We start from the raw sequence: 18710 nt of genomic DNA, 5'->3' as shown, positions 1-18710 counted from the left end.
GACAGCTGCTCTCTCTTGGATTGAGGCCGTGCTTCAGGGAGGCCTTCCGTCTGCCCCCACCTATTCTGGTTAGTTTAAGGAGTTAAAACACACGATGGCCGCCGCTAGCGCTTGTATTGTCTCGAACGGAGAAGCCGGGCCCAGCCTGGGGGGAGCTGGGGCTGCTCTCCTCACCGGGCCCGGGAGGGGCAGAGGGCTCGGCGGGAGCCAGCTCCGAGACTCCCCCGCCGCCCTCAGCCCCACCGGGCCCCGGCGCCCCTCAGCGCGGCCCCGCCCGCGCACGGCGCCTGCGCACCGGTCGCCCCGTGTCGGCCTCCCGGGGGCCACGTGACCCGCCCCTCGGCCCGCACCACCTCGCGGGGGGGGACGGAGCCCGCTCCGGTACAGCGCTTGAGGGGTCGCAGGCGGCCGCTCGGCCTCTTGCCGCTGCCGAGGGTCGGACACTGCTGTCCGGTCTCTGCGGCGCGGCAGCGGGGTAGGGGACAGCGAGGGCAGGGAGGAGGCAGCCTCCGGATCTTCTCATTCCCCCCACCGCTCGTTCTGAGGTAATGGCTCTGCCCAGCCACTGTGGACAGGGCGGCCGCGGGCCGAGTCACTGCCGCGCCTGGGGGGGTGAAGCACCTGGTGGATCCTCGGGAGAGCGGCGGGAAGGAGCGGCCCGGTGCCGCGGTGCGAACTGACTGCTTGTGCCGCTCTGCCGCCTCCTCCTCCCTCGCCTCGCCGCTCCATGGCGGCGGCGGATGGGCGGCCGGGAAGCTGTCTGCCCCTCTCCCCCCCCCCGATGCCGGTAGGGATGGTACGGGCCGGTGGGTCAGTCCGTGTCAGGCGCCCGCTGGCACGGCACGACACGGGACGGGGCGGGGGAGCCGCGGTGAGCGGGGCCGGGTGGTGGGTGTCGGGGCACGGGGGGCCTGGGCCGGGCCCGTCCCGGAGCGGGAAGGGACCCCCGGGGGGGTAGGCGGGTAGGCGGGTGCGGCTGGGCCTGAGGCGTTCGGGTCCGGGGGCACCGAGCAGGGCCCGGCCCGACCCGCTGCGGCCTGAGGCCTCCGGGCGCGGGGAGGCTGTCCCGGGCCTGGCCGGGCCTGAGGTGCCTGGGCGCGGAGGGCTGCTCTGCCGGAGCCCAGCCCGTCCCTGTAAGCCCGGAGGTGTCCGGGGTGGGGTTCCGCTCCAGTCCCGTTCCACCTCCGCGGGGCCTGTGGTGTCCGGGGCCCGGGTGCGGGGGGACCGCTGTGCTGTGGTCCCGTCCCGTCAGGGTCCTCGTTCGGGGCACCCCGTGGTGGAGGGGTGCTGGTCCCTCGGGCTGCGCTTAAGGCCAAGTGCTCCTGGGGGGACAGAGAGCAGGAGGTGCGCCAGCCGGGCCTGGGAGCTGCGTTAATACCCGTTGTGTGGTGTCGTGTGCTTTGTCCCTTCCCTGCAGGAGGCCGGACGCATGTGCTGAGCTCTCACTATGAACGCTATCGTTGCCCTCTGCCATTTTTGTGAGCTCCACGGTCCTCGCACCCTCTTTTGTACCGAGGTTCTGCATTCACCGCTTCCCCAAGGTGCAAGCAGCGGGGACATCTCCGGGCAGAATGAGCAGGCGGAGGAGGAGGAAGGCGGCATTCAGATGAGCAGTCGGATCCGCTCGCACAGCCCGGCAGAAGGTGCCAGCGCTGACTCCAGCAGCCCGGGGCCGAAGAAGTCAGACATGTGCGAGGCAAGTGCAAATCGCTGTGTGCGGACATCAGGGGCCCTGGGGTTGATGAAAGGGCTCTTGGGTCCTCTAATGCAATTTGTATTGTTTAAGAGAGGAAAAAAACCCATGAACTGTGCTCATTTTGTATGACTGGTACCAGAATATCTCCAAGTCCTCATAAGCTGTAATGATCCTTGACAAGAGGATGAAGGAGCTGTTGTTGAGCATATAGACCTTGACAAGATGGTGTCTTGAAGTCTCTTTAAGCCCTGTGATCTGTGATTCTTTTGCTTTCCTCAGCGTTGAAGAGCACTTACTTTATTAGATTAGGTCTGGTCATTTATTGATAGTAATTTTAAGAGCAGTATTGAGTAGGAAGCAGGAAAAAAATGAAAAAGCAATTAAAATAATAGAGAAGATGTACTTTCTCAGTTGTTCTCATGCTTGTCTGCTATTAGTACTTCTACTGAGGTATTTGTTATTTACTGTCATTTAGGTTCTGGCTAGTTGGTTTCACAGCTACTGTTAACTGAATTTTACCACTTGTAGAGCCAACACCAAGTTCACGCTCAAATTAAGTAGTGGAAAATGAGCATAAGAGTAGAGGAAGCATGTCACACAGAGTTCTGTGTGAGGAGCGGGGTTCAAATTCTGACCCTGACTGATATTTCTTGTTTTCTATTTGTGTTCCTATCTATATGTGTTTCACTGCATTTTGAAGGGAATATACAGAGGCCTTTGAAAACCTTAGATAACTGCATGCTCATTTATGGCTGGATTTGCTTTTCTGCCTTCAGGGTTGCCGCTCTCTTGCAGGAGGACATCCTGGATATGTCAGCCACGACAAAGAAACTTCCATCAAGTACGTCAGTCACCAGCACCCAAACCACCCCCAGCTGTTCAGCATCGTGCGCCAGGCCTGCGTCCGCAGTCTGAGCTGTGAGGTAACTGTCCTGGAGTACGGGGAGGAAACCTGCTTATGGCCTTAACGCATCGTTTCAAAGCCAAGACAGCGCTCAGCTGATCCTGGCTGCTCTGCACAGCCTGAAACAAGGGGGAATGGAGGTGGAAAGACAGACACCCAGGTCTGTTCATTCCAGGATCGGTGGTAATTTTTAAGGTTGATCTTTGGTAGACGTGGGGGTTCCTTCCTCTCACCTTGTGAAACCAAAAATTTCCTTTTCTTGTTTTTTCTCCTCTGTCTTTGTTGTTTTTCTTTACAAGATAAACTGTTTTTGTAAAAACATTGGAATCTGTTGTTTAGTGCCAAGAAATTTCATTTTTGTAGACCATTAACATTCAGCATCTCATAGAAATGAAGGGAGAACCTTACAGATTAATGAGCATTTGTGTGTCAGGATCAGCAGAATCCCTCGTGGATTCTCAACAGTATCGTAGTTGAGTAGAGACTGGGTTCTTAAAATACAGTGAAACTGGAGGTTTTGTAGTGTGTGTAGGATACCTCTGGAGATCTGCTTGACCATACATTTGTTATAGTAGCCTAAAAAAGGCTTGCTTTTATTTACCAAGTGTGTGTTAAAGAGCGGGAAATTTTGTTCAGTTTATTACAATTCAATTTATTTCAGCTGTGTGATGTGCTTAATTGCTTTGGTGTATGTGTCCCTCCCCTTCAGGTCTGCCCAGGACGTGAAGGCCCTATTTTTTTCGGAGATGAACAGCATGGTTTTGTGTTCAGCCACACCTTCTTTATCAAAGACAGCCTGGCTCGAGGTTTCCAGCGCTGGTACAGCATCATCACAATCATGATGGACCGGATTTACCTCATCAACTCCTGGCCTTTCTTGTTGGGAAAAATTAGAGGCATCATTGACGAGCTTCAGGGCAAAGCACTTAAGGTAGGTCAGTGCACAGCTGAATCAAAACGAATCAAAACACTGGTCCAGCTCATTGCAGCCAGGGTGATCATTAAGGGTGACACAAAGGATGAGAGGACGGTGCGTGTCTGGGAGTGTAGGAGGGAAGGATCAGGGCACCTCTCTCATTTTTAGCCAGTCATAACACTTTTCACAGTCCTAACTGCTAGACAATAGCTCTGTTAGAAATTTGAGTAACTAAAGTTGTGAAGGACAATGGTTTTGGAGCACAAGTGTTACAGAATAATAATTTTAGTCAGTCTAAGAATAAGATGTCCTTCTCCTTCCTTCTACTTTCCCATAATTTACAATGTATTTTGGATGATTGTGTGTGATGCACCCTTTTCACATTTTATTTTTGTTGGGTTTTTTTGGCTCAGTTTTGTGTAAGCATTTGATCTTTTTTCAGTCTCTTACACTGCCCTTCTTCTGTGGTGCAGGTGTTTGAAGCAGAGCAGTACGGGTGCCCTCAGCGTGCCCAGCGGATGAACACGGCCTTCACTCCCTTCCTGCACCAGCGGAACGGCAATGCGGCCCGGTCCTTAACGTCACTGACCAACGATGAAAACCTGTGGGCATGTTTGCATACTTCCTTCGCTTGGTAATGCCACGTGTGTTTCTGGCTTCCACAGCTCGTTCATGAAGAGAATATTGCCGTATTCTGAACGGGTGGAAATGAGCTTTGAGTGTTTGGGTGTTTTATTTCTTGAGTTAATAAATTGGACTTTGCCAAGTAGTCTCTGAATAGGAAGGAGTCGAGCACAGAAAGACAGCAGCCTGCTGATGCCGTTAGGACAAAAAAAAATTATTATTGCTGTGAAATAAACCTCCTAATGTGGCTGCTAATGGAAACCATCTCTATCTAGGTGGAAGGGCTTTGCGGTATAAAAGTAGGTATGGAGGAAAGCAGGTTTGGCACGGTGGTGCATCTGTGGGAGTCCAGTTGCTCCAGTGCCTGACTTGCTCGTCCAGCTTCCCTGGAAAGATGCCACGGAGAGGGTTGCGACACTGGCATGTGACTTGGCTGGGGGAGCAGTGTGTTGCACAAAGCAGTTGCAAAATGGTCGGCCTTTCGGTGACTCGGAGTGGCAGCAGTTGTAAGATGCATTGATAGTTACCACACCGAGGAAAACGGAGAGACGGGTTGAGAGGAAACGCAGATTGGTTAAAGGTTGTATTTTCTGTTGAGCTCAGCGCACCAAGTTTCTTCCTGGATTTTTGCACCTGGCAAGCAGGCTTAATGAACGCTATTTCTATTTCTTTTAATGTCTCCAGGCTTTTGAAAGCTTGCGGCAGCAGACTTACAGAGAAGCTTCTGGAGGGAGCACCAACAGAAGACACCCTCGTTCAGATGGAGAAACTCGCAGGTGAGAGAGAAATTTCCAGAGCTGGAAGAGCCTCTGAGAATGCTTTGGATGGTAGAAGACCAAGTCCTTTCATCAGCATCATAAGTGCAGCCATCTCTCGACTGCCTTGGTGGTGGTCTCTGCAGTAGCTGCTGTGCTCTGCCAGATGGAGATGACTGACGGGGATGTGAAATCAAGGCGCTTGGCCTCGTAGGCTCTCTGTGTGCACACATGGTGTTTGTTACTGGTGTGGGAGAGTTGCATCATCATGATTATTGTTCTCTCTGGCTGGGTCAGCTGTCCAAATGAATCTTTATCGCCAGAAGAACTTGCAGTCACAATACGTGGACTTCTTGCTCATTTTTCTACAAAATTTTTAAAATTAATGGATTGTAATTTTTTCTTGCATTGAATTATTTTATTAATCCATTTAGATTAGAATCTACAAAACCTGTCTCAAAACTTTGGCCATGACCTTTGAAACAAGAATAGAGAACGCGTAGCTCGTCAAGAGATGTGACTTTGTGTTCTGTAGAAAATGCAAATTTCTTCTTGACCCTGTGGGTGTGTCTGGGATGCTGGTACTCTCAGTTGCTGCGTTCTCAGCTCTGTGTCCCCACATACAGCCGAAATCTGTTGGCTCCAGCATGTGTAAGCTCTTCTGAGGCAGTTCTTAGGAGCAGCAATTTTTTGTGACCACTCTACCTTTTTTTTGCTAGACCTGAAAGAAGAGTCAGAAGGCTGGGATGGTTCTGAGGAAGAAAAGCCTGCTCCCCAGCCAGATGTTGTGGAAGGGCAGGAGCTGTCTAAATGCTCACCTGAAACACCTCTGATGCCAGATTGCAACAGCTGGAATGTAGCTCACAGAAGGCTGTCTGTCTTTCGCTCTCTCAGGCACATGAGACAGGTAAGAGAGGAGCACAGTTACTCCGATGCTCAATTCATGAGCTAACAACGTCTTTTCTCCTGGTAACGTTTTTTGAAAAGATGTATTTATTTCTTGTAGTCTGCACTTCTTTCCTGGTTCTGTGTTCAGCACGGTTGCCTACACAGCTAGTAACATGGTGTTAACTGCGTCTCTGGGGACGCTCCTTTCCTCAGTGATCACGCGGGCCTTTAGTGATCGTTGGTCATGTGGGATGGGATCATATGATTTCTCTCAAATTCTGCACTTTGCTTCCTGCCAGGAGCAGCAACAGTAATATAATACAGAGGTCGTGCAGCATCTTCAAAGCCAAGTATTGTTGGCTTAAAACAAAAGTGTTTCAGAGGGTAAAAAAAAAAAAAAAAATTTACACACAAAACAAACGGGTCTGTAGAGATCTAGCTTTTATCTAGTGCTCCGGTTACCTGGCTGAGGGGGAAGGTTTAGTGCATTTGACCCATGGTCTTTTTCACAGCAGCTTGTTTTCCTGCACGCTCCTGACAAACACCTGCTTTATGCGTTAGGCTCCTTTTGTTCCACTGTCTCCCAGTTTAGAGCACTTGAAGCTATTGAACTACAGCACTGTGGTGCAAGTGTGCGCCTTTGGAGGCTTGTCTGAGAATATTGTTTCACCTTCTATGCCTAAATCATTGCTGTGAACATAACCCAGATCAGAGAAACACCTGGAAATTGTTATTGTCTAAAGGAAGTTTAGTATTCTCTAGAGATATTCAAGACCCGCCTGGACAAGGTCCTGTGCAGCCTGCTGTAGGTGACCCTGCTTCGGCAGGAGGGTTGGACTAGATGACCCACAGAGGTCCCTTCCAACCCCTACTATTCTGTGATTCTGTGATCAGTCCCATTCCAAACAGGCCGTGTCCATTTTACCAAAACCGCTCATTTGGCCGGCGAGGGGCTGATGGATGCAGTCTGGCCAGAGCACTGAAGAATTCGGAGCAACCTAGAAATGACACTGTGCTTGATATTGAACCGGATCATTGATTAGGCATGTTGGCAAAGTAGTGCTTCGCTGCTGTTTGTTCTTGAAACCGTAGATGGAGGTGAACATTGCTTTTCATGACAGTCTGTCGCCTTTTGCATCTGTCAAAGAAATACTTGATCTTGGTGCTGTGGTTTAGGGCTACTACTCTGTGCCCAAGACCTGCTAAATTTTCGTGTTCATTTCTGCTGTTCAGCTCTAGCCATTTTCTTACATGGCAGTCACGCTTTTGACAAGGCAACCTGGACATTCCACTGATTTTTCATAACCAACGCAGAAGGTTTTTAATTTGTTTTTTTGGTTTTTTTTTTTTTTCTTTTCCCAGGTTCTTGGGGCATCAGCATTCCGCATGCTGGCGTGGCATGTTCTGATGGGGAACCAGGTTATCTGGAAAGCTCGAGACATGGATCTTGTCCAGTCTGCTTTTGATGTACTACGGGTAGAAACCTTTTCCTTTGTTTCCTGACTGCATATATTGTATTACACATATTTCCATAGTAGTCCAGCCTGTCTCTGACATGTAATCTTGTGGAGAATGTATGTTAAGTCGTGTGGTTTGGGGCAAGTAGACAAACAAAAAAAGAACCCAAAACCTAAAAAAAAACCCCAACTTTTGGATGTCTTGGTTGTCCTCAGCAACTGCAGAGCCTTTCAAGCTGAGTAAGATGCTTCTGGTCCCCCAAATCGGGAGCATCTGCGTGAGCAGTGCTCCAAGTCTTGGCTGGCCCTGGAAGTCAGGGGAAAAAACTGTACTTCACTTGTTTAGTTCCAGTGTTTCTCTTGACGAGTTTGCTTCCTTCTCTAGACTATGCTGCCTGTTGGTTGTGTGCGAATCATCCCCTACAGTGACCAGTACGAAGAGGCCTATCGGTGTAACTTCCTAGGGCTCAGCCCACATGTCCAAATCCCATCCCACATATTATCATCCGGTAAGAACTGGGTGCAGAACCCTCTCCTTTCCCTATCATCTTATGTTAAAGGACACAATTTTTTAAATTTTTTTTTTAATAAAGTATTGGCAGATAGTCTAATGGTGCTGCATGAACTAAAACCTGTCCCACTTTTTTTTCCCCTCCCCCCGTACCCCTGCCTGGTCAGTAGTTGAGTGGTGTGACACCTGCGTTAAGCGCTGCTCAGCCTATAGCGGGCAGTCCTGGTTCCTGCTGAGGGCAGGTTAATGCTGGGCCAGCTATTGTAAGCTGCCAGAGCTGTGCTTTCTTGGCGCAGGGTGTGTAGCTGTGTTTTAGAATCTGGGCTAGCACAGTTAATGTTCTTTTGGGCTCTTGTTGCTCTAGAGTTTGCGGTCCTTGTGGAAGTTCGCACTGCTACCCGGTCCAGTCTCTACCCCACTCTGTTTGATGATGAGCAGTCCCTCAACAAGTACGAGTTTGTTGTCACCAGCGGTAGCCCTGTTGCAGCAGATCGAGGTGGGTGATTTGAAAACAAGGAACCTGTATCACTGAGGTTAAAGGAGCACCTTGACCTTTAACTGGTTATAATGCCGTTCGTGTTCTGGCCCTTAAGGAAGTCTGAATAGAAGCCAGGCCAGTTTACAGCTGGGGTAGCGCTGTATGAGGTGAGGTGTACCACAATCTGTTTGTTTATAAAGGGTTTGCCGTACCAGATCAGCGTTTTGCTTCTTAATTCTCAGAAATGAGAAATGAATTCTGTAACATGGGTACAGTAGCAATTCTAAATTATCCTGTAACCCGTGGTGAATGCTTTCTGTCCTGAAATCCTTGTGTGTTTGAGTGAGTCTAGCTTCTGAGGACCACAACATGACTCATCTCCCATGTTCCACCTTATAGACAAGTATGACTGGTACAGAAATGCCTAGATCTTTTTTTCTTTTTTTTTTTTTTTTTTTTTTTGCCTGCTTTGTTCAAGGACTTGAACGCTTGCACCTAGATGTGATTTGAGTCAGGTTCATCAGTCTTGTGTTTCTAGGAAGTCTTAATTCAGATGAGTTGGCCTCTCTGACTGTCTCAGAAGACGTGGCAGATGGCTAATCCTTCCTGCTCTGTCCTTCGAAGATACAGGCGTGATGCAAAGCAGAGACTTACTCCCTCTGTAGTGTTCTTCCTGTTGTAGATCCCACGTGTACTTAGAGTAGTCTGCTTTGCATCCGACCAGTGGCATGTCCAGAAGCTTCTGGACCAAAATAATCCCTGAAAGGTCTTTTCTCCACTGCAGCATCAAGTTTAATAGGTCATGGACTGCTGGGGAAAAAAGCGTCCTAGGGAATTCCAAAGAGTGGTCCAGGAAAGCAGTGCCTTGGGTTGGTTGTCGGTTTGGTTTTTTTTCACTAAGTATCGTGGAAGTGCCCTTAATGAGAGGAACACTAAATCAAGAGTAAGTGGGGACTTGAAAATCGAGGGTTTATATCTTTATATATGTATGTATATTGTACAGAGCGTGAAGATTTTTCATAACTCTGCATGTTTTAATGAGCTTTTGATATGGGAATAGCAACAACAAAATCTAAACAACTTTGGTTTAAAAGTGAGTGTGAAGAAAACAAAAGCCTCTGAGCCTGTGTGCATGTGTCGGGATCCTTCACAAAATTCCGTGTTGCTTCTTGGATCAGATGCCCTTCTAGTGGGATGATCTTTGGCTCCTCTTCCATGGAAGTGAAATCGAGGCAGGCCACTGGGGGATGTATTTTTCCGCCTTGTAGAATAGGTAGGTTTCTCCCTGACTCGAAGATTATTATCTGTGAACTAATTAAGCCAAATGCCATGTTGAAGTTGGCTGTGCTGTTATTAATAGTGCAGCTCTCTGCCTACAGAGAAAGCTGCATTAGTGCACCAGACCGAGGTACTGGTGAAGAATGAGTGCGGGCTAGTGCTGTTGAACAGAGCAAGCGGTGGAACAAATGTGTATCCTTGTCTGTAACTCCAGCAGGCATTCAGGCCCGGGTCATAGAATAAATGGACTAGCCCTTGCTAACAACCACTAGTAAAGGTGTAAACGGGTAACCTGTAGCTTGGGTGTCCCCTTTCTCACCCTTTCCCCCCCTTCTCTGATCCTGTAGTTGGCCCTACAATCTTGAACAAGATCGAAGCTGCCCTGACCAACCAGAACCTTTCTGTAGACGTTGTGGATCAGTGCCTTGTTTGCCTGAAGGAGGAGTGGATGAAGTAAGTACGGCTACGTTGCTTGCAGAGAAACAGCTTTGGCACTAATCCTAGACCAATGACAGCGGAGCACAGGACAAACCTGTAGTCGCATAACTTCTGCTGCAGTACTGAGAGTAGCTGGCGTTGCTCTTGGGAGCTGAGGATATCGGAGTTCTTCTGCTCTGGTCCTAACTCTCTTTCTGGCTTTCAGTAGTTCTTAACCTTTATGCTTCAGTTCATGCATCTGTAGGTTGCCTACGTGACAATACTTGTCTGCCTCGTATACGTTATGAGGATTAAGTATGCAAATACACATAGGCCTGTCAATGTGTGCCGCACTGCAGTGCGGGTAACGTGCCAAACAGATGTCGTGGTTGCACCTTCAGGCGCTGCATTTCAAAGGTGCAAGTAGTGATCAAGGGAGACCGGGCAGTCATGTGAAATAAATGATGGAACATCACGACTTTGTGAATTTACCTGAAGGCCAGGTGGGCACTAGATGTGTCTCCCAGGGAGATTCCCAGTTGTCACAATTAATTGTTTTACTTTCCGCTAGAACGAAAAAACAGACTAGAATTATGCATGTTGCTACTGAAAATGACTAATCCCTCTAATTAATCCCCCCCTTTTCTTGTATTCTTCTCCCCCCCACCTTCCTTATTTAAAGCATGAGAATAGCTTCCACGGGGTATGGTTTGAAGCTTTTATTAACATTTAGTTGCAGTGGGTACCGAGAGAGGCTGCAATTACTGCTCGTTCCGTTTGATGCATGCAGGTCCATTGTAATAGTGACAGGAGTTTCTTGTTTCTGCAGTAAAGTGAAGGTCCTCTTTAAATTCACTAAAGTGGACAGCAGACCCAAGGAGGATACCCAAAAACTGCTGAGCATTCTGGGAGCTGCAGAGGAGGACAACGTCAAGCTGCTCAAGTTCTGGATGACTGGCCTGAGCAAGACGTACAAGTCCCACCTGATGTCAACAGTTCGCAGCCCGACGTCCTCGGAGTCCCGGAACTGAAGGGTGCCCAAACCTCACTTGCTGCCTTCAGATAATCGCAGGGAACCCTGAGTTGCCACTGCTGAGCCCGCAGCGCGTGCGTTAGGCGGATAGTGAAACTTCGTCACTGTTCTTCTGGTCCTCAAAACTAACTTGAAGAGCGACTTGAGTCTTTTCTAATTGCTGTGAGACTGGACTAATAAGTGCTAATAAATAGTGCTGCTGTCTGCCCTGAAACTCAACTCTAAATCTAGACCTGCACACTCAAGACTAAAATACAGCAACACTCATAGAATGGGTGTGAATTAATTAAAATCCTGTACTGTCCTCATTCAGCATTACGGTGTGGCACTAGACCTCGGTTTTAGATTTCATTGGCAAGACTCGGATACCTGTGACAACATCCGGAACTCCTGGGAGTGGATCTAGTTAATCTCTCCAAATCCCACGTAAATCTCCTGAATGCTTGTGAGAACAAGAACCAAAAATAAGTGACATGTCACAGGGTATGGATCACGTGTAAATTATTTCAAACCACTTCATGCTCGGATTTAAGAAGAGACTATTTTCTGCTGTAGCATAAGTCAGGATGTCCTGTTGGAGTCCTGTCACTCCACTTTATTTATTTATATCTTAACTTGAGACAGTTTCAGCGTTTGCTTTGGAAATCTTGTGTGGGAGGGAGAACTGTAATAGAAGTCTCAGAATGCAGCCTGCTTGCCTCCCTAGAGGGTAAAATACTCGCCTTGTTTGGCCTGTGGTTGCAAAACTTCCAGGTAATGAAAATAACCTCACCAGATAAGGTTGCTGGTGTTCTTCTGTCTTCAGAAATAGTTTTCTAGCTTCCTAATTAAGTTAAGCAGAAAAGATCCAACCTGTAGGTGCTCCCTTCTTACATAACTCTGTAGTAGCCATTTTTGCTTAATAGCAAAATAGCATGGAAACGTTGGTGCATTTTTTAATTACCTAAACAGATATTCCTTATCTGTCTTGTAAGGAATTACTGTTTCTGTTGTGAAGTCATCTAGTTTTATTTGTTTTTGTTTTGTGGTTTGTTTTTTTTTGTTTTTTTTTTTCTGGATAATTGTTGGGAAAACTTGACGTTACCGTAGACATTTCCAACGAGTTTTACCCAGGTGACCTTCTACACTCACTCAAACGAGACTCAAGCTCAGAAGGGGGTGCTCCCCCTTGTCCCGAGTTCTGTTCTTGTATATAAAACATGCAGGTGGATTTTTGTCTGGAACATCTGTAAAATGGAGACAGGCATTAAACCTCATTAAGAGCTATTTTTGTAAAACAGACAAAGCCCAGTTTTTGTGTTGATTTTCAGTGTGTGTTGGGGTGGGGGAAGCATCAGTTGATCCACAAGGTAATGGTAATGCCTGCATCTTAGCCTTGATCTAATTTACAGAATTTAACGGGTCTTTTCCTCTGAACTCTGTATGTATTAGCTTCTTCTACATATGGAGCAAGAGATGCTCAGATCTATTAATCAAAAATGCTTGACTGGATGTAAAACAACCACAGGATATTCAAACCACAAACAGATGCTTGGGAAAAGGCATTGCTTTGTCACTACAAAAACTAACTCATTAACTTAATTTCAGGGTTTGTGACAAGGCCTCCATTTCCCCTTTGTCAGTACCGGGACGGGAGACAAAAGAGGGGCTGAGGCTCTATCCACAGGAAAGGGAGCTTTGAATAATATATTCATCTCGCTTCCTGGGTGCTAGGTGCTACTGATGAGGGCAAAATGAAGCCTGCTGACAGTGGGATAAAAGCGACAGAAGTAACTAGAAAAGCACGGACTAGTAAATCAGAATTTCCAGTGCTAGGTCGGTGCTTGCTCTTGTGGCTACCTTTTATGTGATCTAGTACTCTCGTATTTTTCTACTTGAAAGCTGCTCTGGTCTGGTCAGAGGTGCCTAACACAACAGGTTAGACCTTCTCAATTGCGGAACTGTTTTTATCCTTTAAAGAGCAGCTCTCCCAAGGAATTCCACGTTAAAACCTTGTCTCCAGCCTGGAGTTGGTGCATGAGCGCCCATTAGCAAAGCCCGTGTTTCTGAACGGAGGTGTGGTCGCTTCCAAAACAGGAAAAAGATGATCACCAGGTCAAGCCTGAGGCTTCATCTTCTTCCTCCTTGCACTTGTGTAAGCAGTGAGTTGTACACGATGTTGGTCGGTCTCCGTTCTGATCTGAAACAGGGCTGTGTCACAGACAGCCAGACGCTGGATGATGTTACCGTTTTTGAGCCAGGGCAAGGAAACCACAAATTTATCCCGTATGAAATACCTACAGGAAAGAAGGGGGAGAGTTGCTGAAGTCTGTGAACCCATAAAACCAGCTGTGCTTGCCTGCCAGAACAGATCTGTACGTGGGATTACCAAGTAATTGTCTGGGCAAGTTCCTGCAGCTCGCAGATCAGGCCGCCGGTGCTCATTTTGCCATCAGCGATGGCTGGAATGTGCATGCTCCTCTTAGCACAACTTAATTAACAAAAAAGCGTGTCTGCAGACATCTTTCACCACCTTCCTTCCCTGTAAACGTTACGCCTTAAAGACAAACTGATTAAAGCAGGATATTTCTTTATTCCGGCGTGATTTCCTTCTTTGTGTGGCCGAGCAGCATATACCCAGGAGGGAGCCAGGTGCTGGGCAGCGACCTGGGCTGCAGGAATGGACTGGTGGGATGGAGGACTGGTGGGATGGAGGACTCGTAGGGGTTGGTAAAGATCTCTACAGTCACCAAGTCAACCCACCACCACCTGCCCAAGCCCTTCTGCAACCTCTGTCACCTCAGCCAGGCAGGATCCAGCTGCTGGACGCAGCTGGCTGGCCCTGGGTCACTCGGCCGGTGAGGGCGAGCAGGGCTTCATCCTCAGATGAGATTTGCTTGGGATGACTGGAGTTGGTCTCTTCAGCCCTTGCTCCCACAGCCCGAAGCCACCCACTGAAGCAGCCCCGTAGCCGGGAAGGTGGCGGGCTGGGGGCTTGGGGAAGGTGGTGGGCTCAGGAAAGGCAGCGGGCTGGGGGCTCGGGGCAGGCGGCGGGCTCGGGGCTGAGGGAAGGCGGTGGGCAGGGGACTCGGCGAAGCGAGCCCTCGGCTCCCCCCGCCCCTCGGGCACTTCCCGCCCTCGCCGCGCGCCCCCCGCCCTGAGGTAACTTCCCGCCCTGGCCGCGCTCCCCCGCCGGGAGCCCCCGCGCATGCGCCGGGCGGCGGCGGGGCCATGCGGGCGGGCCTGGCGCTGGCGGCGCTGGCGCTGGCGCTGTCCCTGGCGCTGGCGGCGTGGCGGCGGCGGCGGCGGCCGGTCCGCGAGGTGCTGTTCTTCCCCTCCCCGCCCAGGTGCACCGAGGCGCTGCTGGCCGAGGCGGCGGGGTCCGGCGGGGCGGCGCGGCCCTGCCCCTGTCCGCTGCCGCGGGGGGACTGCGCCCTCGGCCGCCTCCTGCGCCGCCTGCTCTCGGCCCGCCGCTCCCTCGAGCTCTGCCTCTTCGCCTTCTCCAGCCCGCAGCTGGGCCACGCCGTCTGCCTCCTCCACCGCCGCGGGGTCCGCGTCCGCGTCGTCACCGACGCGCAGTACATGGGGCTGCCGGGCTCGCAGATCGGCCTGCTCCGGCGCGCCGGTGAGGCGGGGGGGCCTCGGCGGGGCCGGGTGCCGAGGGGACGGCTGCGAGCTGCCGTGTCTTTGCAGGAATCCAGGTGCGCCATGACCAGGAGAGCGGGTACATGCACCACAAGTTCGCCATCGTGGACCGCCGGCTGCTCATCACTGGCTCCCTCAACTGGACCACGCAAGCCATCCAGAGCAACCGGGAGAACGTGCTGGTGGTGGAGGACGCCGAGTACGTGAAGCCTTTCCTGGAGGAGTTCGAAAGGATCTGGGAAGAGTACAACCCCGTCAACTACAGATTTTTTACCCAAAGACAGTAAACGACTGAGCTGCCTCACGGGGCTGGTGGAGTGCATTGCAGGTAGCGTTCGTGCAGGGTCTAGACATCGCCGTGTGAGCCATCCCAGTGTAATTTAGGTAAGCTCCTCTGGAGAAGCAAAGTGCTTCCCACCCCCACAAGTGCCACATGTCCCTTGCTGTGGGTCATAACCCCCCCCTCCCAAGTGCCACAGGTCCCTTGCTGTGGGTCCTTCCCCCCAAGAAGCAAATTGCTCCCCCCCCAAGGGTCACAGGTCCCTTGCTGTGGGTCCTTCCCCCCCCCCAAGCACCACAGGTCCCTTGCTGTGGGTCCTTCCCTCCCCACAGGGAGCAACCCGGCTGTCGGGAAGTTGTTGTGTGAGGATAGCCGTGCTAGGACTTCACGGCGCTGAGAACTACCGGCAGGCTCATTGCCGTGCCCTGGTGCTGCCATGGTGCATTCATATGGTGCTGGGGAGGTGTTTCAGCAGCAAAATGGACATCTTCCAGCTGGGGACATGCAGAATGGAATTGTAGCCCAACGGCTCCTCTGCATCAGCAACTCTAAAGGAAGAGTTACGAGGGCTACAGCAAAGCTAGAGTTTGTATAGAGCGATTAAGCGCCTTAGTTACATTTCGTGTTGGTGTTAACTGTTGGAAGTTTGTAAAAGGAAATTTGTGGGAAATACGAAGGCAGAAATTAGAAGTACGTTTTGATTGCACACGTTTCCTCTGGTTTAAGATTAGCAGCGCTCCAGCGTAAAAGCATGAGAACAGGTACTACTGACAGCTTGTCCTCCAGCAAGCAAGCGTGGGGAAGTCTGGAAGGGAATGAGAGAAGCTGGTTTTTGGCCTAGTCGGTCTTGTCTCGCAACCAGACATGGCTGGAGTTCAGTCACCGACTCCAGAGTGGGGCGGTGGAAGGAAACCCCGGTTGGTTCAGGTGGGGACACCAGGTCCTGGGCTGGTTTGGCGGCTTCGCCCGCCTGTGCTGGCAGCAGCAGGGTGGGGGACAGCGAGCGAACAGCATGGGGTAGGGAAGGGCTCTGTCCCTGCAGCTCAGGGTGGAACAGAGGTGGGTGTAAACTTTGCCATTTCAAAACTCTAAATAGCATCTCTGTAAGAGTTACTTTATACTGCATATAGAGTGCCTCAAAATCTCTCAGAATGAAAAATGGTCTTCACATTGTGTTACCGGTGTTGCTTGATGCAGTAGTGCTGTGATTGGCACGGTTAAATAAACCATTTTCACAGAAAAACTCAACATCAGCTCCTGGTTTTTGCACTCCAGGCATTCCTTGCGGGCTGGCTGTTTCAAAGAGCCAAATCATTAAAAATTCCTGTAGATCCTCAGGTGTTACTGGGGATACATGGAGCAACATCAACAGATTGCAGAGCTGTTCTGTTCTGTTTGAGGAAAGCGGCATGGGTCTGGGGGAAGAAGCATTACTGTTCTCTCTGGCACAGCAGCTACGGAAGCAGCTGAGGAAGGGCATTCTCTATTAAATCTCGTTCAGCAGCATGAGATTTACACTGCTTTAAACACGTTACTGCTATTAAAATGCCACCCGTTGCATATTCTTCGTGAAGTGTGGCTAGAAGAGCAAACAGCTCGCTCGTTTTCAGGCTCTGGCCTCCGCTCCGTTCGGCCTCCGCTCCGTTCTTTCTGTAGCAGCATCCTTGGTGAAAGAAACCCCTCACTACACAGCATGCAAAGGGTGGTGCAAAAATAGTTTATTACGATATAGTTAATGTAAAGTTAGGTAATTATATTTACAAAATAAAAATGATCAGCTACATCCATGGGAACCTAGCATGTCACACAAGGTTTTGTAAGGAATAAATACTGTGAGGAAAAAGTGACGTTCCTATTGCAGTGAGCAGTTGGTGGGGAACAGCGGCTCTTGACAAAGCACTGAAATAAACCGGAGTGGAAGGGAGAAGGGACGGAGAGAGGAACTCACGCGTGCCGAGAAACGGGAGCCTCCAACACCCACAAAATTCCAGAGGGAAAACCACCTGTGAGATGCAATTTCCCAGATTAATCTGCATGGAAGATGCCCCTTGGAAGAGGCCGCTCGCCCTGTGGATGGCCAGGGCTCGAGTACAATTCCGCTCCCTCCTCTCCCCGCCGCCCGCTGTGAGCGTCCCCGGGTGCGAGCCACAGGCGCTCCCAGCCGCGGTGAGGCTGCAGCATCCCGGCGCGGCCCGGGCACCGCCGTCCCTGCTCCGCTGCCGCTTCGCCTGCTGCCGCGTCGCATCGCCACCGAAACTGGGGAACACTCGTGCATCCTCGTTCCTCGCAACTCCTTCACAGAGCAGAAGCGGCAGAGCTCGGCGCGTGCGTGGTTTTAATCTGGAACGAGCCCCCTCCGCTTACGGGCCAGTCGTCGGTTGAAATTGCGGTCAGACAGAACTACGGCAAGCTGCCCGTTCTCGTTAGGAGGGTGGAGGAAGATCGACCATTAGTACCTGAACGGCCAGTGCCAATTCAGGTGCCACCACAGACTTGCAGAGCTTCCTTCTCTGCGTCCTCTCAAACGATTCTCAAGTCATCCCCAACTCCAGGTCGCCGGAGGGTGGACACGGGTCAAAGACCGCGCATTTCTGTCCGCTTCCTACTTACCATAGCCTGTAGTATTTTACAACACACTTTGCTGTCTCTAGTTTAGAACAAAGGGTGAGTGTTCTTGTCGATCCTGCGCATAGGCAGCGTGTGGAAAAAGCACGAAGAAAAGAATTGTAGTTGCACTCATTATTTATGACTTCACGGCCAGCTGGTTTAGCTCATTTGGTACCAGCTTGGCTGGCTCATCAGGTTTCTGCTAGTAAATCCCACACCCTCGGTTTCTTTTAGGAGTCCCGAGCTGAGGCAAGGCGAGCTGCTGGGGCCGAGACCTGGCGCTCCTCGCTCCGGCAGCAGCACGTCTGCAGCCTCTTGTAAAAACCGGTTTGTACTATAGGATCACGTTAAGTTCAGCTCAGTAGTAACTCCGTTGTGCTGAAAGTTACGTTGGAACAGTTATGCACTGTAAGCTACAGCGCGTGGCCGTGCTGCTGTAGGACGTGTGGCTGCACAGCGGGGCCTGGTGGTCCCTTGCGAAGTCCAAGAGCGAGTTACTACAGCGTTACACCTGCATTCGCTGCACCAGCCAGCCCTGAGCTGCCCGGCAAGGACCCCTCTCTGCTCCGTCGCCGAGGAGCTGCTGCTGCTCTGCGTAACGACCGGGAACAGTTTGCAGGCGCACGGTGTTAATACCGCTAGCAAATACAAGATTATTGAGTTCTCCAAATGGAAAAAAAACCCACAAAACCCAAGTTTATAGCACAGGAAGGTTACGGTTCTGCAATAGACTGTACCCCATCTTTGGACAGGTATCCTCAAAACTAAATGTCAGCAGAAAAGGTTCGAAAAGGTATTTATAACAGTCATTAAACCCAACCAAACCGTTTATCAGGGCAGATGGGGGGGTTGGACACGTTACGCTCGTTGCTCCCCTCCCAGCCCCCACATGGGGCGGCTGCGTCAGAACAAGAGTTGAAAACCAAACCCACAGCTTAGTCACCAAAGAGAACCCTCCGCTAAGTTCTGCGTAATAAATATTTACATTGCGCGCTTTGAATGCTATACAGGATTTAAATTACTTTTTTAAAAAGAGAAGAGTAACAAAGCTTTTTTCTAAAAAAAAAGGGAAAAAGAGAGGAAAGGCAAGCTATGCGGAGTGTGCATGTGCTGAAGTGCTCACAACAAACCAAGTTCTGTATCCGCACCATGACGAAACCACGGAGGTCTAGGGGAAGCGCAGGCAAGTGCAGAGCTGGTACCAAAGGGACACAGCACGGCAGTCCCGGCCGCCTCTCTGCC

The 18710-nt window shown here is 50.4% G+C and overlaps 2 protein-coding genes across 3 annotated transcripts; both read left to right on the top strand.

Annotated features, from left to right (window-relative positions):
- Window positions 1–543: 543 nt before the first annotated feature.
- Window positions 544–11265, top strand: FLCN (folliculin). Of its 2 annotated transcripts, none has more exons than XM_075436535.1 (12): window positions 544–787; window positions 1418–1696; window positions 2473–2619; window positions 3310–3531; window positions 3990–4150; window positions 4825–4916; window positions 5615–5802; window positions 7146–7259; window positions 7626–7749; window positions 8116–8247; window positions 9855–9960; window positions 10754–11265. In XM_075436535.1, the coding sequence occupies exons 2-12, from the start codon at window positions 1448–1450 to the stop codon at window positions 10953–10955; spliced, it is 1737 nt and encodes a 578-aa protein (XP_075292650.1). In that variant the 5' UTR covers window positions 544–787; window positions 1418–1447; the 3' UTR covers window positions 10956–11265. The 2 variants fall into 2 exon arrangements, with proteins under 2 accessions (XP_075292650.1, XP_075292649.1); XM_075436534.1 differs by lacking the exon at window positions 544–787 and adding an exon at window positions 809–871.
- Window positions 11266–14167: 2902 nt separating this feature from the next.
- Window positions 14168–16051, top strand: PLD6 (phospholipase D family member 6). The gene is made up of 2 exons (XM_075436557.1): window positions 14168–14561; window positions 14630–16051. The coding sequence occupies exons 1-2, from the start codon at window positions 14168–14170 to the stop codon at window positions 14866–14868; spliced, it is 633 nt and encodes a 210-aa protein (XP_075292672.1). The 3' UTR covers window positions 14869–16051.
- The last annotated feature ends 2659 nt before the right edge of the window (window positions 16052–18710 follow it).

This window comes from Opisthocomus hoazin, chromosome 15 (genome assembly GCF_030867145.1).
Source record: "Opisthocomus hoazin isolate bOpiHoa1 chromosome 15, bOpiHoa1.hap1, whole genome shotgun sequence".
Taxonomy (NCBI): domain Eukaryota; kingdom Metazoa; phylum Chordata; class Aves; order Opisthocomiformes; family Opisthocomidae; genus Opisthocomus; species Opisthocomus hoazin.
This window is presented reverse-complemented; position numbering and strand designations above follow the sequence as displayed.